Source organism: Chlamydotis macqueenii, chromosome 4, assembly GCF_036417535.1.
Source record: "Chlamydotis macqueenii isolate bChlMac1 chromosome 4, bChlMac1.mat, whole genome shotgun sequence".
Taxonomy (NCBI): domain Eukaryota; kingdom Metazoa; phylum Chordata; class Aves; order Otidiformes; family Otididae; genus Chlamydotis; species Chlamydotis macqueenii.
The window spans coordinates 32,609,256-32,635,408 of record NC_141559.1 but is presented as its reverse complement, the minus strand read 5'-3'; the positions used below and the strand labels follow the sequence as shown (position 1 = coordinate 32,635,408).

At 38.7% G+C, this 26,153-nt stretch overlaps 1 protein-coding gene across 3 annotated transcripts in view; it reads left to right on the top strand.

Moving 5' to 3' along the window:
* The window catches only part of CCSER1 (coiled-coil serine rich protein 1), a 704,856-nt gene that overhangs the window by 253,311 nt on the left and 425,392 nt on the right, over nt 1–26,153 (top strand). For all 3 annotated transcript variants that reach the window (XM_086746418.1, XM_086746420.1, XM_086746419.1), the window contains one exon: nt 21,269–21,479. In XM_086746418.1, coding sequence (XP_086602544.1) covers nt 21,269–21,479 — 211 coding nt within the window. The remainder of the gene's footprint in view (nt 1–21,268; nt 21,480–26,153) is intronic.

Below are 26,153 nucleotides of genomic sequence, written 5' to 3'. Positions count from 1 at the left end.
AATAAGGACAGAGAAGGAACTCCGCATGTTGAATTTTAAGACAGTAGTACGCTTTTAATATGTCAAATGTTTTGTCTCTCTAATTGAGAACATTGTGACAGTTGTATACTTATTATTATTTATGGTAAGCAAGTTACTATGAAGCTCATCTGGGAGACAGTGAGTCTCCGAGATTGCATTTTAATTAACTTCACAGACAGGAGAATGAACTTTGAATTCTTAGAAGCACTTTGACCTAGGCATAAAAATTTTGCTAAATAGCAGAAACAGTAAGAGTTTCAGGCTCTGGTTCCAGGGGTCAATTTCAAACACCGTAGCCCAGGTAAACTTGCAGCTGTATTAAAATAAAACTTTATTCCTTCCCAAAGGCAGCTTCCTTGAGTAATTCATGTGTCATAGCAGTTCTTATCTGTTGAAGAGCTGCCGTAGAAAAACTTTAACTGATAGCTTGGTAAAAAGACTAATCCCTAGTATAGTTCAAATCTTCATTTTCCTAATTCATGCTTTTTGTTATTTTAATATAGTACCCAGTTCTGTATTTGACAACTTTTTGTTTTTCTAGACTAAAGCTCAGGGGGTTTTTTTGTAAATAATCTGGAATGTATGGTGAAATCAAGTAAATCTGAGTGTGATGATCTCATGAGAACAATAAATCTGGATAAATTAGTGCTGAAGATGACTTCAAGATCTGACCAGGATTTTTTCCTTTTTCTATTTTTTTTCTTAAGGGATGAAAAGGTATAAAAATGCCATTTAAACTCTACTCTGTTTGTTTTCAAGTACAAACATAAATGAGCACAAATAAATTCTGTGAACCAGTTTTCACTTATTAACTTGCTTGTCTCATTGAAATGCTTTGGTTTCTTTTTCAAGGTCTGACATCAAACTTCTTCAAGTCAGCTTTGATGCGAAACATAATCTATCTATGCCTGAGTTTTCCATCTGTATGCGGGTGACAATAATTCACCATTTTTCTTGGCTGTCAGTCAAGACTTGCCTGCAGCTGTATACAGTGTGGTTCTCACTTGGGCTGCTTGGAATTATAGGATATCACAGGTGATGCTAAACTGAAGTTAGCCTAAAATACCTACATTTAATCTTCTTCTTCCTTTCACTTACATGTGCTTGGGCTGCAGGACCAGAATATGTAGCTTTTAAAGCAGAATTGTCATTCTGTCTTCATGGATTTTGACTGGTCATGAGTGATAAAGTAAGGCACAGATATGAATGTTGTTCCAGTTGCCTCTCATCACTGAGTACTTAATATATTACACATATTTGCAGTTTCTTTCATTGCTTTTCAGAGAGGTTGTTCTCTGTGTTAGGTACAGTCAAATTGCTCTTACTGTAAATTTCACTTCTCAGATATTGATTTTTCCTTTCCGTGGATGGTTCATTATGTATTTATTTGTTGGTGCTTCAGTGAGGGTTTTTATTTCTGCTTCTGTGTTCTATCTCCTTCCTTATGAGATGCATGTCTTGATGTTTTTTTTTCTGTCCAGTCATTTTTTCTACTAGGAATCACTGGCAAGTAGTGAATTGGTGATGTGTGTGGCTCTTAGGCTTTGGCACTTGGTCGGATTTTCGTAGCACAACAATAACAGATGTTGTCATCACAAGTTTGGAAGGAATAGCGAAAACAGAAGAAGTATTTCCTTATTTTTACATTCAGGCATCAAAGAATAGACTGTTATTGTCGTCCTTCTTTGCTTCCAAGGAGCTATTCCTAAAGAGCAGGAAAAAGTATCACTTATATGTTCAAACAATATTTATATTTTCCTATCACTGTATTGCCCCAGTGAGTTCTCATGCAGAAGCCTCTTTCCATGCCTTTGTCCATTTGCAAGGTTTTGTCTCTTGAAAACAAGTGCTATGGGGGAAGTATACATAAATGTTGGAAAACACTGGCAAGGCAAACTGTTCTTGAATGCTTTTAAAAGAATCAAGGAAATGAATTAATAGTGAGGCTTTTAGCCAGATGTGTGCACCTAGAACCACTGAAACCACTCTTTGCCATCTGCCTACCCTTACCGGAATGTGTTTAGAAGGATAGTTTCAGGGGATTCGCAACACAAAATGAGGTGATAACTTATCTTCGATACCCTTTGTTTTCACATAAAAGTCCTTGAGGAAGGGAGTATTTTTTTGATTATGTACTGTTTCTCTTGTTCTGCATGTTTTCACCTGAGCCCTTGCATTGTTGTTGTGGGTAGCTGAGAGCTTCTTCCTGCTCAATTTGCATGTGTACGACAGGAATCTTCAACTGGTCAAGAAACAGCATTAATTATCTCATGCAGTGAATGCAGTGTTTTGAGACGGTGGCGTGGTACTAGGTAAAACCCACACCTTTACATAGGTGAAACTTGTTTTTCCACCTAAAAAGTTCCCTTCATCAGCAGTAGCCTTTGTTACATCAGATGGATCCCAGCATTCTGCTATGTGAAGCTCCTTCTCCTATGTATCTAAATCTTTATCCTAATTTCTGCAACAATGCAATAGAGGGAGGCAAGAAAAACACTTTAGTGGGAATGCTATGCTAGGGCTTCAGAATATCTATTCAAAAAGATACCGGGATTAGTTGACTCCTAGAGGAGGAGCAGCTCTTATGTTTTTTAACTGGGATGGATGCACCCTTCCCCTGTCTCCCCCTGCCCTGCGCAGGCACAATACGCTTCTGGTTGTGGTGTGCTGTGGTGTTGGGTTTGGCACTGGCATGTCCACTGGCCCTTTAACACAACAGTAAAACGATTGGTAATTTGACCAAGCTGATGTGCTCGTGTTCTGGTAGGAATGGGCTTTACAATCCGCAGTGTAAGAGCTGCCCCTACTCTTTGGGATTTTAGTAGAAGATAGCTCTTTTTTAAAAAATCCCCTGCTTTAACACTGATGGCAAGCTAACTGAAAATGGAGATTTTTTTTCCATGTAGATGTTGAAATTTGAAATTCGGTGGAGACAGTCAGGAGAAACCACAGCTGAAGTTACACAAGTAGTGTGATAAGCTCTGAAATGCCTCAGCAGAATATGAAGTTGTTTTTGATCTCTTTCGGAGTTGGAATATAAATGAAAGGGCACTGCTGAAACACAGATGAACTAGTGCCTCCTGGGCTGGGAAGAGGATGTCCTTCAACAGTACCTCCCTGTACTGTACACTCTATGTTATTTCTCTTCCTCTCTAAAAACTTCTCAGGATATATTTTACGTGTTACCACCAACATTTGAATGTGTGACTGCCAAAAAACTGACTGCTCCTGTAGCCAGGGTTGCTAATGAGAGGCTCAGTACTTCCTTTTCACAATTAAGAAATAGTTTAGTGTGATGATAAAAGATAAAATGTGCCAACTTAAGCAGAGATATAAAGTAGAATTCTTGCCTATGCTAAGTTATTAAAAGTCCACATATTTCTCATATAAGAGCAGTAGCCCCAGGTATTAGTTGTAACTGATGTTTCTAAATTTCAACTCTTAAACTGGACAATGTACTGTTAAAAAACTTGATGAGATTTTTGCTAGTTTAGGAAAATAAATCTACATTTCAGCAGCAACTAGATTTATTTCTTTTAACGTATGTGTACTGTAATGAGCAGTGCACCTCTCCAAGGCTTTAATTGTTTTTGCTGCCAATATCCAGAATAAAAGAGGGAGTATGTACCAGATATTCACAAAATGATAAAATGACAAAACTGCCAGCTACCACACATCTCTAGTACTCATTTTCCACCTGTTTCTATTGATAACCTTATGGGCCTGTAAACAAAAACATTTAAAGTTTAGTTTAATTTGGTTAAATTCCAGGAATCTTGTGGATGAAGAGTATGTATGTATGTATTTTCCAACCTTCCACAGCTTTCACTGTTTTCAGAGATGAATAGAGAGAGACAGAGAGGGAGATGGGATAATATATCAATCAAGGTGCGGAATTGCTGTTTTATCACCTTGGTTATTCCTTGCCATTTCCAACTGTAGTTACCCAGTGTGTGTCTTGAAGGATTGGAATTTAATGCTAGTTAAAATACCAAACTTTTTTTTTTAAAAAAAAGATGTAGCACATACAACATTGGAAATAAAGTAATTAAGTATAGAATGCTCAGCTTGTTGTTTCAGACGATGCTGTGGGGAAAAATGTCATTACACAAATAACATTACCAGTTGTCTCACTTAATCAGTCAAGCAGGATGAAAACAAATAATAGTAGAGACTAATAAAGATACACCATCTTAAACTTTCTTCCTTAAAACTTCTGCTTGCTTCGGTGGCTGCCTTAGCAATTATATTGATACTGCAGTCTCTGCAGTAAATATCCAAGTGACTTCTCTGGTTCATGTTCTGAAGGGTACTCTTGGGTAGCTTAATCGTCCTTGTAGGATCCACAGGGTTCCTCTCTGTTGGTAGTGAGCTGATCACCATTTGTAAAAAGCAGACTTCTAGTCTTCTACTTAAAGGCGTGAGAGTTGCTATTATTTCTTTGGTTATCCTCACTTAGCTTACTTAAAAAATGAAGTAAACTGTGCCTTCTGCTTTACATTTTCATGTTTTCTCTTCTCTTCTCTTTATTATTCCTGTGGCAAGAGCACATGACACAGAAAAACTCTTAGTGGCTTAAGCTGAGGAGCAAGAGTAGAGATCTCCTAACCTTCACCATGTGTTTTGGAGATCTTTGCAATTGCAAAGCAGAGGTCCAGTAGGTTTGGATTAGCTCTTCCCTGTTTTCTAACACATGGACAAAGGTGTTAATTGTCTTTCTTACAGTTTTTGCCTTCATTTAAATGAGTTGCTTCATTTGTCTCTTAGTTAGTCCTGTGAAGGACTTTATTCAGGAGTGATGGGATGAAGGAGGAACCATCTACATTAGGTTAATGAGTGCTTCCTGTAATTTCTGTTTTCTAAAAAGTAATTTGTAATATTACAGGACTTCTAAAGCAATTTAGAAGATCTTTTTGCTTAAACTGTGCTCTGATCTAGGAATTTCTGTTTCCTTATCTTTTACCAACATTGCATTTATTCTCGAAAATTAAACAAAAAGCTTGACAAATGATGTTGTGTAAAAAACGCAGGCTGCGGCCCATCAGGGTTCATTTTGTGTGATGGATGATACTAAAATTTCAAAATGCTGCTTCTAGAACTAATAAAAATGTCTCTCAGGGAAAACTTATATATTTAATTGTCTGCTGCCAGATTTTGCTAGCAAACATTGTGTTTTGCCATATGACCCTGGCCAAGCTGAAAATTTATTTCAGCAAAAGATAGACAGTGGTTCTACTGGGAAGGAGAAAAACTTAATATTGGAGTTTTGTTGAAGCCCTTGTACTAGTGATGGTCAAAGGACCTTCCTGATCAGCCTATTTTCAGTTTAGCGTGACTGTGCTTAATTATATCAATTTATTATGCTGGCTACATGAAGCCTTCCAGGAGAAGAAAAGTAGTGGCTTGTTGGGGGTGTATGTAGGGAGATAATCTCTTTCCTTTCTGGAAACACCTCGGTAGTAGTTTTGAGAGGTTGCTGCCAGGAGTTGAAGTGTGGGAGATGCACGTACACAGACTGTGGGAGAAGGGATGTTAGGAGACCAAAGAAACGAGATGAAATACAAAATTTCAAGGACAGATATCTCTACTCCTCTATATTGCACTCGAGGAATATGAACAATTTCTGGCCACTCAAAGAAAGAACTAGAAATATGTGTTCTACGTGCCATGGGTCTTTAGTGCTCTCATCCGTGTCTGAAGCTTTGACCACACTTTACATCAACTTGCCATTTTAACCAATAAAAAAACTTTTTAGTTAGGTCGTAAAAATCTCCGTAAATGGATAAATGCAGACTCAAAGGCATGGCATTTTGATTTTTGGGGCCTAAGAACTGTGGATTTAAGTGAATGGTACTAGCTTCCCTATGATTTTGTGACATCAAGATTTTTTTAAGAGGTAATTTGGTATCTGGTTCATCTTTCTCTATCGACTCCCCATAAAGCAAGTAAAAAACAGCACATATTTGTCAAATATATAAGATTTGTCAGTCCTGTCAGAAAAAAATGAACTTTATCCTTTTTTGACCAATGCCCTTCACTATATTCACCAGAATGAGATTGTCTGTCCTGGGAGATTTCACAGAGGAGAGGAAGACTTTTATCATTTTTACCATCTTTGGACAGAGCAGTATTTGCATTCTGGGCTTTGTTTAAAAGACAGTTGAAAAAGATAGCGATCAGTGTTTATTCAGCTTAGTGCGAAGAGAAACCTTCCGCTTTGCTACCAGCCAGCCTTATCTGGTTTTAAATGTCAAGTACCCTTCAGTGTGCACAAAAGAGAAGATGAGATAGCATTCACATAGGCCCATCCTGGAAACAGAGACATGGCTCCAGGAGCTGGGTATTCACCCCTCTGTGCAGGCCCTAAGAAGGACCCCCACCTAAATGACCCACATAGAGCACCTCTGAACACAGACTGCTCTGTTGTATATTGTGTTGAACTTGTGACATGAGTCTTAGAGCTGAGACACTCCAGATTAATTACATATCTAATTACAGGCCCAGAGAAAGCCTCTTTATTCCTAGGCATGTTGTCTCCCTCTCTTTTTATTACAGTTTTTCTCAAAATGTCTCATTACTTGTTCAAATGCATAAGAAGACAAAGTTATTTTTTAAAAAAATAATGACACACAAAAAGAAAAAAGAAACCCCACTCAAGTCCAAAAAAAAGAGAAAAAAAAAAAAAGAACAATATTCTCGTAGTAGCAGGCAAATTTTTTTGTTCAACCTTCTGTTACCCTCTCCTAATTAACCATGTCTCTCTTTCTCTTTTTTCCTCTTCTGCCAGTGTCCAATGTCTAGTTGTGTGACATTTTCCCTGTTGATGCATGCACACCCTAAAGTGTTCCTAAGGCTTTGTGTGTCAGATTTAGAGAACGGCAGCCTGGCCAGTAATATGTATGTGTCGTAGTTCAGCCCCGATCGGGACCAGACTACGCAGTCTCTCTCTCGCTCCCCCCACCCTCTGAGAGAATAGGGAGAGATAATATAAGGAAAAACAGCTCGAGGTTTGAGATAAGGACAGGGAGAAAATCCTTAAAGTTACCGTTACGGGCAAAACAGACTCGACTTGGGGAAAACTATTCATTTATTACTACAAACAGCAGAATAATGAGACAGAGAGCAAGATAACCTCCCTCCACCCCTCCCTCTTCCCAAGCTTAACATTATCTCTACTACCTTCCCTCCAGCCCTGAGCGGCACAGGGGGGAAGAGGGAATGGGGATTGCGGTCAGTTCATCACGCGTTGTTATACGCCTCTGCTTCGTCGTCGGGGGAAGAACTCCTCACATTCCTCCCCTGCTCCTTCGTGTTGTTCCACCCACGGGCCACAGTCCTTCGTGAAACTGCTCCGGCGTGGGTCCTCTTCCACGGAGAGCAGTCTCTCCAGAACGGCTGTCCCAGCGGGCCCTCCACGGGCCACAGCTGCCTTCAGGCATCCACCTGCCCCAGTGTGGGGTCCTCCATGGGCTCCAAGTGGATCTCTGCTCCTCCGTGGACCTCCATGGGCTGCAGGGGGACAGCCTGCTCCACCATGGTTATCACCACAGGCTGCAGGGGAATCTTGGCCAGGAGCTGCATTACTCCTCCCCCTCCTTCACTGACCTTGGTGTCTGCAGCCTTTCCTCTCACAAGAAAAGTTCTTCACAACAGGCTGGCAGACACCTTTCAGAATATCTTCACATCATCCATCTCATCTCCTCTCCACTTCTTGCAGCCAGGCCGGGCTGAGTTGGGCCGAGTCGGCCACCTGACGAGAGGCCAGAGGGTGAGGCCTGCAAGGCCCATGAGGCCTGCGCCTCCCGCTCTGCGCCTCTGCCCCAGCTCAGCTTCTTCACATCTTCTCTTCTCTTTTTTTTTTTTTCCTGTTTTCCCCTTCTTAAATACGTTATCGCAGAGGTGTTATCACGGAACATTCTGCTACCAATTGGCTCGGCCTTGGCCAGCAGCAGGTCCGCCCTAGGCCCAGCCGAGTCCACGGAACAAAGGGGAGCAACTTCTAGCAGTTTCCTACAGAAGCTTAGGCCCCCCCTCACTAAACAAAACCACAATAGTATGCTAATGCGAGTGTCTGATGGATTTCAGGTCCCTGAAAGCAAAGACGGGAGGATGGCCTTGCATTAGCAACACGGAAGATGCAGAGTCATAAGTTAAGGGATACTAACATTCAAAGATTGTGAAATGCCTGTATGTGCACAGGCATATCTTTTGAGTTCTTTGTCTTCTGCTTTCAAAATCTATAGGGTGTGCTTAGATCAAAATTTCAAGCTGTATCTGGCAACAATGCGGGCTAGAAATCGACATTTTGTGCAACTTTTATTTAAAAAAAAATTCAACTTATCCCAAAAGCTGGAGTGGTAATGCTAAGTGCCTTGAAAATAAATGAGTTGGCAAGTCCAGTTTTAATCTCAGTATAGATGGAGCTTTGGACAGAAAGTTTTAAGACACACTTCAACAGTTATTAGGGCTGCATGTTACTAATGCTCTCCTGACAAAGAGTTTACAAAAATAATAACTAAAAATATTAATTACTCTTTTAACTAATGTACATTTAATGTATCACAGAAGAAATGCTGGAAAATCTATTATAATATAATAATCTTACTGAATTTTTAATAATTTCCTTAAAGCAGCATTTTCAAGTGTGTTGTCATTATGTTTGTTGCAACCTTGAATAAATTAATGGTACAGGTTATAACAGTACCGTTAAGTTAAAAGAAATAGTGTTCTGAATATTACTGTTATTTACTGTTTGAAATTCCAATATGTGCAGTGCAAAAGAGTTCTAACATCAGACATTAAATTGAAATCATGAGCTATGTGTTTTCAGTGAGATGCACCTTTTCTAAGCTTGCATAATTTTGCACAATGCAGCTCTTCTTGTTATTCTCAACCTTAAAGGAGTGTGGCATTGCAAACTAGAAGCAATTACAGTAACTCCAAATATTCAGGTAATTCAAGCAGAGTCCCCAAAGTAGAGAATGTAACAGCCTGTTGTGGTTATTTCAGTTGTCTACGACAACTGAACTACGACACAGCCAAAGAGTAGACAACTGAAATAAACATTTAATTTTTATGTGACAATCTACAAAACGAAGTTAAAAGGCAGGAGACTTGATGTCCTGGGAGTGAAGAGAGAGATGAGGCATTGTAGAGAGAATGAAGCTTCTGATGGGACATAGTTTGTAAGCACTTGTGTATCAAGTAACACTGCATCAACACAAAAATATCATAAGCAACAAACAACTCAGTGCTGTTATTCAAGTTTTAGCATGCTACTTCTTTCTGTGTGCTGATGTACAAATAATTATTTAGAGAGACTGAAGTATTATTCAGAGAACTGAGCTTTGATTCTTCATAGTCAGACAAACCAAACATCATTTTCGTGTGCCTCTGGCTTCAGTTTGCCAGTTTTTTTAGATGTACTTTTTCATAGCAGGTCACATTATGGGAGAGAGGAGGGAGGAGGAATGTTTTCTTCTATAAGAGGGCAGTATAGAAACACTAATGCAATGCTTGAGTCAAACTAAATATTCTGATTATTTTTTAATGAGTTATTTACATTAAAAAAAAAAATGTTGAAGACCATACTGGCAAAGGCAGAGAAATCTCCTGTAGGTGGGCTAGTTTCACCATATGATAAAATAAAAAGTTTCTGCTGTGGCACTTAGTGATTGATTATGCCATGTAAGAACAAAGCAATTAGGTTAATTTACGCATTAATTAGTTTATTGCTTTCTTTTTGTTTCATCTCTAATGCCTTTGTTTAAAAAATGGAGCATGTGCTTTTGGAGGAATTTAATTTCACTAATTAAAAACCCAAGTGCAGATGTTGCAACACCTGCCTTGTAAGTGAAGCCCTTCTGAATGAGTACAAGCCCTTGGGTAGTTTGAGAGGACACTTGCGAGGAAATAGTGCCCCAGGGGTCTTACAGCTTGCAAGCTTTTATTCGCATATATAGCTGGGGATTTGTTCCTCATAAGTTCGTGGCCTCTCTTTGTGCCAATGGCAGTTTTCATAGGTTGGTGTGTTGAGCTGTGCAGCCTTCAGGGGAGAAGGGGAGGTTTTGAGGTTCTGGAAGGTGAGTGATTCCTGGGGACTTCTTTGTGCTTGTGAAGCTCTCGGTTTCCTGTGTTGGTTTTAAGAGGAGATAATCTGAATGTGAACTATTTACCTCACCTTGGTACCTGGCACTCCTCATAGACAAGATCCAGCTAATGGTTTAGCTCAAAGCGTTGGACGTACAGTTCTTGGGTAGCTTCATGCAATTGCTCTAGAAGGAAATTTCTTTATTTCTTCTGTTCTGTACACTTCATTTACAATCAGTTTTGGCTGGACCTTAGAAAGTATATATTATTTAACTGTGGTAGAAATGCATATTATTTCGCATCTAAGTATATTAGAAGCTGTTGATCATGAAACAACAGATTTCACATCAGTGAATGGACTGAGGAAGACTTCTTTCCCACTTCTTGCTTGAAAACACTGCTCTTTTTTTTTTAAGTTCAACAGTTTCTCTAGATATATGGTTTAACTTTCAGGTTGCCTTGTGTAGAGTCAGGAGTTGAACTTGATTATCCTTGTGGTTCCCTTCCAACTCAGGATGTTCTATGAGTCTCCTTGATAATATAAAAATGTACGTATGCACATGCACACATAGACCTGTATATGCAAGTACTCAGCTAGCTAGAAAACACGTTGCTTGCAACCGCTGTGCCCAAAACAGCATGAAGTTTTTTATCAGCAAACTTCACTAAATAACTGGTGTATTTAATTAGCATTGGTGTTGTATTTCTCATGTTGTTTTGTTACTTTTGTTTAAATCAGGCTTTTGAAGTCACTGTGGCTGTTCAGATGTCTGTCAGTGGAACTGGAAATTTTGTAAAAGATTAATTCAGTAATGTTTCCTAAAAACCTTGTAGAATAATCCAATTTAAACATGAAAAAAAAACCTCTTGTAGATTGCCGTCTTTTAAGACTGAGTATATAGTAACATGCATGTCCTCGATTTCTTTATAAATTATATCCATAAATCCGTTACATGCTTTCATTTATTGATCATAAAAGAGGATTTAACATAAAAGCTCTTTTAACAATAACATTAGGTTCCAACTATTTTATGTGATAATGATAATGAAATAGGATGGGTTTTAAAGTTACCATTTCTTCCTGACATATTAATCAAATTCACTGTATAAAGCAGGTGGAAGGTATCTTCTGAATTTAAACACATCTCCTTTCTATTCATTGTTCTTAAACTGTTAGAAGGCAATGAGAAGGAATAAATTTGTTTAATTATATATGTTCACCAAAATGAAGGTCCATTGTGTTTATTCCATTAAAGAATATTGAACATTATCTTCACTCAGAAAGCCATGTTTGTAATTACTCATTATTTTGGGTGATTATATTGTATTACTGATCATATATTTTGTTATGTGAAAATTTACATAGCTAATGATAAGTTTTAGGATTACTAACTGGAATTTTCTGAACGCCCACAGAGTTTTAACTACCTAATTGTTGTACAGGATATCCCTTAACTCTAACTGCTCAGCTCTGCTGACATTTTAGTCTTATCTCTTCTGGTCCCTGGCATTCAGCTGCCACCTAGTCCTGTAGGCATGTGTATTTTTGCTAGTGGAGGAATGTCTGTGACAATAGCATAATAACATATAGGATGGTGATTTAGATGTCTGTATCTGTTCTCAAGCCCTGGCATGGTTGGAAGCTGGGACTTTTCTGTAATTGGACCCAGTCCAGGATGAGTTCCCTGAATCACCTGCCCAGGATGAGAGCAGGTAGAGGTTGGGATGTAAGGAAAGCCAGCAGAATGCTGAAGGTATTCCACTTTGGATGTTTTAGTAAATATTAATTAGACCTTTAAAACTGACTGTTACGCACCTCAGATGAACTTCTTAGCCAGCACAAAGTATAATGAATTGCCTGCTTGCTTCACGAAAGTGTTCTTAATGCTTAATAGTTTTGTCAAAAGGTAATATTTTGGTTTATGCAGTAGTAGTGTGGTTAGGTGCTTCCTAAATATTTAAAAACTGAGTCAGACAGGACCGTAAGTGAGTGGCTTGTCTCCTTTGTAAAGTGTATGAATTTTCCGCTTAATTTTCTGGTATCACTGGAAGTTCATCTTACTTGTCTAACTCACATCTGTGAATTCTCCCAGGCACTAAGCAAATATTTGTTGCAAATCCTACTGTGCTTTTTCATCTTTTAGTGGATTTAACCTTACCTGTTAACATACCTGTCTTCCCACTGAAGCCTAATCTGACAGTTCTGTAGCTTCTTACTGGGCACAGAAAATTCATTAAATTTTTTTTTTTCTTTTGAAATATACAACATTTTGAACAGAATTTTGAAAAGCCTTGGTAGCCAAAAATGCTGACCTGTGGCAGGTAGTATTTGACAACTCGTTTTTAAGTGAGGGAAACTAGTTCAGTAACTGAATGAAAGGAGTTCGCTTCTTGGAAGGCAGTCGTCATATCCAGTATCCATTGTGATTTTTCCAGCACTTTTTTTTTTTGCATTTTTTTTAACCTTGTAAAAACCAGAAAGTTTTATATTCCATTTGCGCAATTTCTAAAAGCAAGATTCAAGCAGAGAGCAAAGGTAAGGAGAAATGTGGTTTTGACCTAGAAGGTGACAGTGGCAAAACTGTTTTGTATTTCTCCTTTTGCCCAGTACTATAAAGTTTACTGGGCATGTTGGAATCCATGTCATCTTTAATAGATTGGGTCAACATTTTGTCATGTAGTCCTGGGTCGGCTGAGTTGGTGTCCTCTCCAAATCTCACTCCAAATGTACTCCATGGAGCTCACCAAGTGTCTTTAGCTTTTATCTGTGCTGAGGCAGTGCCCAGTCAGAAATATGTCGTGTTTATAAAGGCTGCAGTGACTGCAGGTTGGTTTATCCTTTGTCCAGATAAAAGGTAAGCCTTCTTTTCTTTAGATCCCAACCAGAGATGTAATGTGAGTTAATACTTGCTTTTGTGCATAATTAGGCAGCAATTTATGGTTTGTATACCAGCTGTAAAATAGTTTCAAGAATGATCCCCTGCTGAATTTTTTTTTGGAAAAAATAAAAATAAAAAACTCAAACTCTACCAAAGGCTCAATGCCCAGACAGCCTCATTTACTCTTCCTGGATTGTCTGTAATGCTTTATTTACTGCTGCACTGTTAGTACTTGGAAAAGACCGATGGGGCTTATTCAATTTCATAGAATCATAGAATGGTTAGAGTTGGAAGGGACCTTCAAAGGTCATCTAGTCCAACCCCCCTGCAAGGAGCAGGGACATCCCCGACCAGATCAGGTTGCTCAGAGCCTCATCCAGCCTGGCCTTGAACGTTTCCAGGGATGGGGCTTCCACCACCTTTCTGGGCAACCTGTTCCAGTGTTCTATAACTCGCATTGTAAAATTTTTTTTCCTAATATCCAATCTAAATCTACCCCCCTCTATTTTAAAACCATTACTCCTTGTCTTATTGCAACAGGCCCTACTAAACAGCCTTTCCCCATCTTTCTTGTAGGCCCCCTTGAGGTACTGGAAGACCGCTATCAGGTCTCCCCAGAGCCTCCTCTTCTCCAGGCTGAACAGCCCCAACTCTCTCAGCCTGTCCTCATAAGAAAGGTGCTCCAGCTCTCTTATCATCTTCGTGGCCCTCCTCTGGACCTTCTCCAACTGGTCCATGTCCTTCTTGTGTTGGGGGCTCCAGAACCGGACACAGTACTCCAGGTGGGGTCTCACCAGGGCAGAGTAGAGGGGGAGAATCACCTCCCTCGACCTGCTGGCCACGCTCCTCTTGATGCAGCCCAGGATGCGGTTGGCCTTCTGGGCCGCAGGGGCGCATTGCCTGCTCATGTTGAGCTTCTTGTCCAAGTAGCTGTTTTTTGGATATTATCCGATTACTGTACAGTGTTAAATTAGAATAATGATTAAATTTTCGTAATGGATTCTAGGAGGAAGAAAAGGACCGAGATATCAAGTGATATGTTTCTGTGTGCTAGATCAGGGGATATAAGCAGAGCTCTTGACTCCTGTAGAATTCAGAGAAAGGAAAGAAATGCTTGACATGCTGTTGTAGTTCAGCCCCAACGGGGACCAGACTACACAGTCTCTCTCTCACTCCCCCCACTTCTTGCAGCCAGGCCAGGCCGAGTTGGGCCCAGTCGGCTGCCCGGCGGGAGGCCAGAGGGTGAGGCCTGCAAGGCCCATGAGGCTCGCGCCTCCCCCTCTCTGCCCCCCGCTCAGCTGCGTCACATCTTCTCCTCCCCCCTATGGCTGGGATAGTTAACTAATTAGCTAACAGCTGGGGTTAATTTGGCTGAACTACGACAGTTATTTTGGCGCCCAACGGGGACCAGACTACACAGTCTCTCTCTCACTCCCCCCACTCTCCGAGAGAATAGGAGGAGATTTGACAAACAAAAGAAAACCAGGAAAAAAAAAAAAAACAAACACGCGGGTTGAGATTGAACAAAAAGTAAATTTAACAGTAATGACAGAAGAAAACAGTAGAGTGATGGAACACAAATACAGTATAATACCAGCTTCAGTTCTCCACCCAGCTCAGGTAAATATTAACTCTATCCTGGCCAGAACCAGGACACATGCCCTTATCAGCTGTACTTTACCAGCACCTGAAAAATGGAGGACTTTTTTTCCCTTTTTAAAAAATGTTTAATTTGATTCCATATTTTATGATCACCAGGTTCTAGCCCAAGGGAAAACTTTATGGCTGTGATATAAACCTTTGAAAGAAAAGGGGTTATAATGGAAAAAGCTGACAGTCTCTTAACTTAAAGCAGCACTAGCCATTAGAGTTTGTGTGCACATTTGTGTGTGGGTGTATAGTTTGATAGTGATGGATACTGAACATCATTTTTCTAAATGGCTGACCTTGAAAAATCATAGCATCAGAGTACCAATAAATGATACATAGCTCTAAAAATTGTAAAATGTCAAACAATATGTACCTTGTGACATGGTGTGGTTGAATATTCTGAGATGTCATCCCTATAACTTTTGAAACATTCTCTGTTAGAACAGAAGTAGCATTGAGAAATTGTGTGAGACAGAGGTAGGTGTAAATTTTGATGCAAAGAATGCTAATATGGGTAATTAGCCCAGTGTTTATGTTTTAGTTACCTTTTTATCTTCTCAGAATTGCAAAAGCTACATTTTAGAACTGAGTGAGGAGTTTGACAATTTTTAGCTTCCTTGACCAGAGCTTGAGAATATTTAGGCATTTATCAGTACATTATTTTATACACCCATTGGAATATTAAGGAACAGGCTTTTAAAAGTCTGTGTTTTAAAAGTCAGTTCTGCTAAATATGTGGAAAGACCTTTCTTTTCTTTCCAAAATGTGTCCATGTAAACTGTTGTAAACTGTTTGGGATAGCACATTCTCTTAGTAAGTGAGGGTAGTAAGAGATTGCTCAGAGATTAAGATTCAGTCTGAGGTGATTGTAAGGCTTGACTGTAAGAGAGTCATTGTAAGAGAGCCACGGAGTGCTTTGAACTGAATTTTGGAAGTGCTTGAAGTAGGCAGATTTTTCTGTAAAAATCAGAAATAGTTGCTCTTCTGTGTCTTAGACAGTCCAACTGAGGCATCTTTCTCAAAATAATAATTAGTGATCTTTCTATAAGAGGATCCCTTTAATCTATTTCCTGTTGGTGCTAAAAAATGAAATTCTGGATGGGAAAAAAAGTGTGAATTGAAGGCTATCTAGATTTTTTTTTTTTTTTTAAATGAAAAAGGCTTTCAAGGTGTAACCTCTGTATGGAGCTGATAATATTTTTCTAGTGTAAAAGGACATATGTTTCCTGGTAGGCCAAGTTATGAACAAATAAGTTCTGAAGTATTTATGAAGATCAAATTTATATTTGTTTATATATGTATATACATTAATTTTATAACTAAGCATGCATAAATATGTATGTGTGTATATATAAATGTATTTGTATATGACTATATACACATACAATTGCACAGTCAAGCACTGAAAATAAGAGATCTAAGGCTTTTTAAGACCCTGCTTTAGAAGATAAGTCCTCAGGGAAGGAAGAAGGTATGTTCAGCTCTTCCCATAGAAGCTGGGGTAACTTTTGCTCTGCTTGCAGAGCCTTCCTGATGCCCACAGCATTACATGGATTCTCTTCTGTTAAGCTAGTATCAAGGAGTGCAAGCTCTATGGGACCAATTGTATTATTTTAGGCTAATTCTGCTGTAGCAAAGTCTTGAGCACTGCTGATGAAAACTAAGAAGATTAAACTCCACCTAATCTTGGGATCTTTATGTAAGTGAAGTTCAGATTACCGTAAGCTCTTCAAATCATTGAGGATCAGTAAGAAGGGAAGAATAACTCAAACTAGCTCCAGTTGCAAATCTTTGAGTCCTTTTTAATTTATTTTATTTTTTCCAGTAAAACCCTTTAAAGATAGAATAAGAAAGTTTTTCTTGTTCTACCTTCTTAAGGGTAATAAGGTTTGACATGAGCTGCACAATTTTGTCTCTTCCTTAGCTAGATAGCATGCAGTTGCATTGGATTTATGGAGGCTATTAAAATGTCAAAAGTCACTGATTGATTATTTTAATGCTATCTCACTGTTTCAATAAAGATTGCTTTTGAAATAAAACGCTATCTTAATGGGACTACCATTTTGCTTAATGTGGATATTGTAGCTTCTGTTTTTTTTGTATCCATTAGAAAAGAGGAAATATATTCATGGTGTTTAGTGGATATGTCCAGATACAACAGAAACAAGCCAACAGGCCTAATGTTGCACAGTTTTTCACCCTATTTTTACAAATTTGTAACAAATTTTCTATGGATTTTCAGACTTTATGGTGACAGTAATTCTATGGATATTAAGCTTACTGTTCTCTGTTGTCGTTTGTGGTCCACTTAGATGTATCATGCAGCTGTATAGTAAATATTCCACAGGCTTTATGTTGACACCACTTCAGCAACTTGGATTAGCCTGTTTCTCTATGGCATTGATTTAGAGGACTGGGCAGAGTTGTAAGTATGCCATCTGCCAGACTTCTGTCTGATGTTCATCAAACAGACTATGAGAACCACTTGTTATCTGGGAAGTAAAGTTATCTGGGAAGTAAAGTTATCTGGGAGAAAATCAAGAGCAGCTTCCTACCACTCTTCTCAGCTGTGATTTGTCACTACATCCACAGTTCATCTCAGACCTTTTGAAATAGGCTGGCTCTTCTCTTGCCTAGGAGTCCAAGTTTCACATGTCCAGCTTAGAGCTTCATGGCTCTATAGCCACGCTCAGAGATCTAAGGTGACATCTACATGGGATGGTTCTTTAGTGCACATCTGCACTGCTGACATCCTCTAGAATGAAGAGGTCCTGTCCAGTTTGCCTGTACTGACAACCGAACCATGCCAGGGAATCGTTTGAAAGAGTAATAGCTGTGTTGGGTCAGGCCATTTCAAAAGTGCTTTAACACTGACTGGCTTCCAGTGCCCAGGAACGTTTTCAGGTATGGTTTTATTAAAGCAGGGATGTAGCCTAAGTGTGTGTGTATGTCAGGCAAATTTAGAGCTCAGACAGGAGCCATATATTTAACAGTCACCAAATTATTTTTCTGAAGTATTTTACATTGATAATATTATAGAGTTAATATTGTCATTTAAATTAAATACATTGTCTTTAGACACTAAAATAGACCTTTTGAAGCATTTTATCCACAGTTGCAGAAGTTTGTCTCAGGTAACATTTGCCTGTGAAATATTTTTCTTACAATAAACGCATCTTAGAAGGTGGAAGGGTCCAGCCATCTGTAAGGAGCTCCTGCACTACCAGTTGAGGAACCAGCCCCTTCTCCCATCTGTAAGGAGCTCCTGCACTACCAGTTGAGGAACCAGCCCCTTCTCCAACTTCAGAGGCTAAAACGTGTTTTACTAGTAAGGGGAAACTACTAATTTTAGTTAGAATTTTTTTTTCTTTGCTAAATCTCTACTGCTGCTTTGAGATGAATTGCAGTGGATTACCATAATAATACTGTAATAGACCACCTGGACATTGTTAATAATGAACTTGATGAAATATCAGTTCTGGAATGAGTTTAAAATGAGCTTTTTCCTGCAGTGAGTAGAAGGACTTGTATCAGACAGTGACGAGTTTTTCTGTCGCAGATCAGTTATATTCTTTTCACATAGTTCAGAGGTACTATATGATCTGAGTGCTCACTGTATACCAACTCTGAGTCACTATTTTCCAGTAACAATTGAGTTAGATTTTTTTTAAACTTTTATGACCGTGAGTGGTGATAAGCTATTGTAATGCTTTTCGTACTTTAGTACAAGAATCTGTGTTTGAAAAGATGCTAATTTTGTGTTGAGCAGTGTGATGTCAACATGAAACCCACTGAAGTCATTGAAGGTATTTTCTTCAGTTGAAATTAAGATTTGCTGTATTTCCAGTATATCTAAAGCTTATATATAAACACTGTATCTCTTCAAAGTAAGAGAGTATGATAGGTCTCCAAGAGTACTGCTTGTTTCCTCATCACTGGGGCAGCAGGGTATGGCTCTTGATGCCAGGTTCTTCTCCCTGACAGTATGCTGTAAAAGACTCCTCCTGGGAGGCATTAAGTCTTACCTTGGTCCTTTCTCAGTGTCAGGGTGTTACCCACAAGAGATCTGTTCAGGAGCATGAGGAAGATGAAACTTTGGGGCTCTCAAAATGAACACGCTGAATGTTCTAAGGAATAATTTGTCTCCTAGCCTGCAGGCACTGGGCAGGAAAAAATAGGACCTTTTTGAGTCATCTTACTTGATTTAAATAATGTGCTTTTCTGGCTACATAAATCTTCCTCAGGTGTAGATTTCAGTAGTTTGAATATGGCTTTTTTTTTTTAACAACCCTTAAAAGTGGCCAATGTTATGAAACTTCAGTTAAAAGTTATTTTTTTTTCTTTGCATGATTTATACCTGAAACTTCTTCAAAAAAGGCTATGAATCAGCAGTTGTTTAATATCCTTCGATCAAAAGCACTTTTACCATCCACCTTAGATTATTATTTTAAAAGACGCAAAATATTTTACTCAGAAAGCTGTTTCAATGTATTTAAAATTAAAACAGACTGATTTCATTATTTTATGAGAGTCTTGAAAATCCTGGATTAGAAAATGCTAGTTCCATTGGCTATCATGAGCATCTGTTCATATCTGCCAACTCTTTGGTGCATTTCTTGATCTAACACATTGTCACTACTGCACTTTACATAACTTAAAAAATATAAAAATGAACGATTCATGAAAGATAATTACAATTTGTTAGTATGGCATTGGGAATTGCTTGTCTTGAGAAGTAACATCAGTCCCTTCTTGTATGTGGTTCCTATGAAACCAAAGTTAACCAAGGAAAAATTCATATGGAAAAATCTTCTTCATCTTTCCAAACTACAGCCATGCTGAAAATGCAGAATCAGGTTTGTGTTGCATGAAAATTCAAATGGAACAGAAAACTGGAACTATACATTAAATGAATAATAATTATCATTTTCTTCACCACTTATGCTAACATCTTCAATTGTAGAAAATTAATTTAGTATGAATATGGATGTCATACATTGCTGTGACAACACTTTTGTAATGTAGTAGTAATTAATATGTCACTGTTGCACAGTGCAGCCACATTCTCAGGTTATTTTTGATTCAGATTTGTCCTTTTTCCCTGCTAGTCAAAGAGAAAGTAGGTGCAACATCAAAGTTGTGAATGCTTTCATGCAAGAACAATCCTTAGTGTAACTAAAAGTTACGTTCTGTTCCACCAAAATGTCAAGTAATCTCTATTTAAATTATTTTTCTACTATTAAATTTTTGCTTGATTGTGACTAATTTTTGGCTGATTGAATTTATGGATTCTAGATCATAGAATCACACAGGTTGGATGGGACTTCTGCAAGTCTCTGTTCCAAGTCCTTGCTTGAAGCAGGCCCAATTAGAGCAGGTTACTCAGGGGTTTGCCTCATTATATTGTGAGTATCTCCAAGAATGGGTGTCCCATAGCATCTCTGAGCTTCTGTTCCTTTGTTTGACCACCCTCATGGTAATATGTAAGTAAATAAATAAATGCAGTTCTTCTTTCTGGTCACAGTTTCCTTTATTCCAGCTTCTGTCCTTTGCCTTTCATCCTACTGTTGTGCATCCAGAGGGCCAGCTTGACTCCATCATCTCTGCACCCTGCCAGGGGGACATGGCTTTTGTCAGCAATCAGATTCCCTTTGCCTTCTCTTTGGAAGACTGCACAAAGCTGGCTCTCTTTGCCTCTCCTCATTTATTGTGCACTCCAACTCCCTCACCATCCTGTTGGTCTTTGCTGGACTTGCTCCAGCATGACAAAGTCTTATAGATATCTTGCTCTGATGTTAAAGGAAGATAGTGTGTATGCAGCAAAATAATGATATTCTGTTACCTCCAAAGTCCATCAAAATCTTTCCAAATCTTGCTGTTTTCTTTAATGGATTCTCAGCTATAGCTTAATACTGTTTTGTTTCATGTTCTACTTAAGTAGTTTCAATGGTAACTGACTTTAGAGTGAGTACGGATTAATTAAATTTCAAATTCAACTTTATGGAGTAGCAGGTTCATCTTATGTCACTGGGCCAGCTCAGAAGAGAGTATTTTCTTTGGCGGGTTTTGTTTCTTACTGAGTTTGAAGTCAAAGCATATGGAAGAATGTGATTTAGCTTTTGAAAGTGTATGACAGATTCATTTTTTTATAAAGCTGAACTGAAATAAAATAGACCCATAGCAGTTTTGCCCATAGGATATTTTGTTTTAAGAAAATGGCTTTCTTTTGAAGGGCATGGGTTAGAGCATGGTTTCATTCCTGTAGAAAAAGGTACATTTATAAATATGTTTTTTTTTTTTTGCTAACACTATATGATTATATCTACATTATAAAGGCCATTCATGCTAGCAGGCTCAAAAAGTGAATGTGTATCACAGAATCATAGAGTCATAGAATAGTTTGAGTTGGAAGGGACCTTTAAAGGTCACCTAGTCCAACCTGCCTGCAGTGCACAGGGACACCTTCAACTAGATCAGGTTGCTCAGAGCCCCGACCAGCCTGGCCTTGGAATGTTTCCAGGGATGGGGCCTCCACCTGTTCCAGTGCTTGACTCAAAGGATCTAAAAGACAAAAAATATTAAGTTCTTTTTCATATTTCAGTGCTGATCTTTCTGTTTTCTCTTACAAGGAACCTATCTCTGAAGCTGTCAAAGGAGGTAGACCAAGGAGAAGCCAGGTACCCTCGTGTTAGCCAGCTGGCTGGCAGTCCATCCGTGGAGTGGCCTTTTACTGGTCTGGAAGAAGGTGGAGGCATTGAATCTTTGCCCTTCAGATTGATGCTGCAAGATTGCACAGCTGTAAAGACATTGCTTCTGAAAATGAAGAGGGTTCTTCAAGAGGTAATCACCCACTCATTTGTTAAATTAATAGCTTTCAGCATTAATGAGCTAAGCAGCAGAAAAGGATCAGAAAAGTTTATGAACTTGATGTCTTTTAATATGTCTTGAATATATGGAATTGATGCAGAAGTATACATAGTAGTGCCTCGACATGGTGGAGGTCAGAAAGTTTATACTATAGCAGAATTTAACTGATACTGCCATCTTGGTGTGCAGACTATAAAGCCTTTCTTGAGGTTTTACTGAAAAGAGGGCAGAGGAGATGAACTACTTCAGATCAAAATAAATTGTTTTGTTTTCCTCCAGTATTTTAGAGCTTTTCAGTCTTCTTACTACATTTGTTAATCAGTATGAAGTTGCATGCAGTTTATTTAGAGGAGAGATGCAAAGGAAAAAACAAATTCTCTTAAGTCACAGTGCTAAAATTAAAGGTTACTAGCTTGAGTTTGTACATGATGGCTGAAATCAGATTTCTTAGACCATTCTAACAATTTCAAGAGTCCTGGCTTGTCCTGTCCTGCTTACCCCATGGACTCCTGATGTTGCTTTGGAAATTTTCTTTTGCATCCAATTCCCTTAAGTAATTTAGGAGAAATAAAATTATTATTGGATTGAGGTTTTCCAGCTGTGCAGCTTTGACTCAGATAAATTTTTGACAAGCTTGCATCTTCCTGTTAGTGAACTGCAGCCTGCGTCTTCTTTGAGATCTACAAGAAAGATAATTTTGATTTTATTATTATTATTATTTTTTTAATCTGTACAGTTCATAAAACTACAGAATAATTTAGGTTCAGAGGGCTCTCTGGAGGTCCAACCCCTCTACTCAAAGCAAGGCCAACTTAGAGCAGATTGCTCAGGTCCTTGTCCACTTAAGTTTTTGGTACATTAATGGGGTTTCCACACCACCTCTGGGCAAGAATTCCAGTATTTGACTACCTAATTGTAATTTTTTCTCCTAAGACATAATCAGAATTTCCTTTTTTGCAACTTAATTGTATGATGAAATGCTTAGTTACTTGACTGAGACATTTAAATACAAAAATAAGGCTTCGGCAAATTTTGGATTTTACTGCTCACTTCTTGATTGTCTGTATCTAAATTCAACCAATTATTGTCTTGTCTGAGGTTTGTCAAAGGTTTAGCCATGATAATTATCCATTAATCTTTCTAAGTAGCATGTTTTTGCTGGATGGCAAGCCTCATGTCTTCCAGTTTCCTTCAGTTCACTAGAAGCTTTGTGTGCTACTTGGTTTCTTAATGGATTTTTTTTTTTTTTTTCTTTTTCTGAATCCAGAATTGAAATAATTAATTCTCCATCTGTTCCTGCTTATATAGTGCTGGAACACAGAGTGAATGTAAAGGTTCTTGTCGGCTGCAAAGTATTTGTTGCCCTGTTATATGTAGAATCATAGAATGGTTAGGGTTGGAAGGGACCCTCAAGGGTCATCTAGTCCAATGCCCCTACAAGGAGCAGGGACATCTCCAACCAGATCAGGTTACTCAAAGCCCTGTCCAACCTGGCCTTGAATGTTTCCAGGGACGGGGCTTCCACCACCTCTCTGGACAAGCTGTTCCAGTGTTCTCTCCCTGTCTTTCCTGTAGGCCCCTTTGAGGTTCTGGAGACCACTATCAGGTCTCCCTGGAGCTTCCTCTTCTCCAGGCTGAACAGCCCCAACTCTCTCAGCCTGTCCTCATAGGAGAGGTGCTCCAGCCCTCTTATCATCTTCGTGGCCCTCCTCTGGACCCTCTCCAACGGGTCCATGTCCTTCTTATGTTGGGGGCTCCGGAACTGGATGCAGTACTCCAGGTGGGGTCTCACCAGAGCAGAATGGAGGGGGCGAATCACCTCCCTCGACCTGCTGGCCACGCTCCTCTTGATGCAGCCCAGGATGCGGTTGGCCTTCTGGGCCGCAAGGGCGTATTGTCTGCTCATGTTGAGCTTCTCGTCCACCAGCACTCCCAAGTCCCTCTCCTCAGGGCTGCACTCGATCCATTCCCCGCCCAGCCTGTATTTGTGCCTGGGATTGCCTCGACCCAGGTGCAGGACCTTGCACTTGGCCTGGTTGAACTTCATGAGGTTGGCATGGGCCCAGGGCCCACCTCTCCAGCCTGTCAAGGTCCCTCTGGATGGCATCCCTTCTTTCCAGCGTGTCGACGGCACCACACAGCTTGGTGTCATCGGTGAACTTGCTGAGGGTGCACTCTATGCCACTGTCCATGTCGCCGACAAAGATGTTGAACAGGGCTGGGCCCAATACGGACCTCTGAGGAGCACCACTCATCACTGGTCTCCTCTTGGACATACATGTATGCAAATAAGTAATAAGAATTAGAATATTACATGACATAGCATTTGTAACATTCAGCTGATAACACTGGCAGTATGCTCTGTTGCTTCTAGTATGAATAATTCTATGTTTTGGTCAGAAAAGTTCTTTTTTACTGTAATGGTAAGCGTAGGAATTTTATTTTTAACTTAACAAGTTCCATTAAACTTGTGTAAGAATCTACTGTGATTTTCTATATGGAGGTATGTTGTACCTCCATACTTCATCTTTAAAAACATTCACCAGGTGATCACCACAAAAGGAACACCAGGTATTTCATGTGATTCACTGGAATTTAATGCTCAGTTACTAGTATCTCCTTATGTAATTCATATTGATTTTATGATTTCATTTTACTCATTCAGTCTTTTGCTTGCTTGTTACTTTGTACAATCAAAATGGCCTTTTTCTAGTTCTACAATTGGATGTTATATGCAATATATATATATAATGTGTTGTGATCAGCCTCCCTGTCTTTCAGCACCTTTGAGATGAAATATCCTAGTAGTAGTACACATTGTTCTAGCATGCGTTTTTCTAGGACACAGCTAAACAAAACTCTTAGGTAGTTAGGATGAAATGACCAGTCTGAAGACTATAAAAAAACTTCTGCTACCTTGAGTTGTCATTTGTATTTTGATTTATGATGAACGGCTTGTATAATATCAGTGATAAAAAAGATATGGAGAACGCTGTAAAATGGTATGGGAGTGTACTTTAGTAGCCCCATCTGAGAAGCAGCTGTTTGATATGTATTGTAATATTCCAGTTCTGCTGATAAAAATACACATACTAGTTCTTCAGACAAAAAATTACTTTTCAATGTTATTGTTAAATTACACAGTTTTCATATCTCCATAAAGAGCTAACAAACCTGTCTATTATACAGTGGGCATCATCCATAGTGTAATTGCAGGAGAGTTGAAGACCAATAACAACAAAATACTCACAAGTGATCTTTAAAACATGTCAAAATATTAGGAATTAAACCAAAACCAGAATATGATTCAAAAGAGCATAAGTAGCTAGTTTGAACAACCAAAGAGAAGATGACCTTGAAATATATTACAAATTGATGTTGGAATGACACAACTTGATTATCTTCAAAAATACAGACGTTTATACATTTATGTCACTTTTAAATTATTAGTGAAAGATTCCAGGGAAATATAATTCCATCAAATTGAATATTTTGTTGCAGAATCTGATAAATAAGTCATCTGAGCATATTTGGCAGGCAGTTTCCATGGAGAAGGTACCCTGCTTCCATTGCAAGTAGATGTAGTTTCTGCATCTCAAAATCACTTCCACCTCAACCGGTATTATAAATCACACTTACAACAGTACAGAATTAAAAGATATAAAGAAAAATACTTTCCTTACCATGGAATGCTCATGTATTTTTAGATGCAGTCAAACATTATCTCTGGCAGGCTTACATGTATACAAGTGAAATATTTTATGCCTATAACAGTATAAAATAAGTATATTTGTAAAAATAATGTCACTTGTTTTCATCCACTTCAAAAAATATACAAAGCATGCAATCTACATGGGAAAAATTACATGAGTTATCAGAAAAAAGGCTGCAGTATTTCTGTTTTATAGCTGGTGTTACCCGTAGAAGAAGAAATTACGGTAGTGTACACCTCTTTATTGAAAAATAACGTGTTAATTGATTTAAAATATTAGGCCTGTTATTCAATATAATCCTTCTTCTTGAGCATTGAGAACTACTTTTAAGGAACAATTTAATTATGATCTGCCAAAATGTAATACTAGCTAGTACAATGTGGTACTTTTTTTTGTTGCAGTTGCTTGTAATTGTGTGCAGTTTTTCCATTTAGCTTCTTCAATATATGCTGTACTGTCCTACAGATTTATAAAGCTGTGAGTTTAGCTTGTTATTAGTCTTATCATGAAAAGGGAAGTGGAAGACATGGCAGTAAGTTGCAAGATTGAGAATGTTATTAGGTAATGTATTTAGTAAAAGACTAATGAATGATTATTCAATTAAGAGAACTAATTACTATTTCACTCGTGGTGAAAAAGCCTTGAAAATGTCTACTAATAATTTTTTTTGGCCATGCAAGTCTCATAAGGCAGATTGTCCCCTGATGTTTTGAGAACCTCACTGAACAAAGCTGAAGATAGTCTGGAGGATCCTGGCACATGAGGAAGCTTGGTGGTCCACCAGAAATCAGTCCAGAAAGTATATCTGAATCTGTTCAGCTGTTTTTTTCTCATGGGTGTTGCATTTCTGACAGACAAATCTGTAATAAATGGAGTAACGAAGACTTCTGAGCTGTAAAGTTTCATGAAAAAGTGTAACTGGAGATCAGCAGCA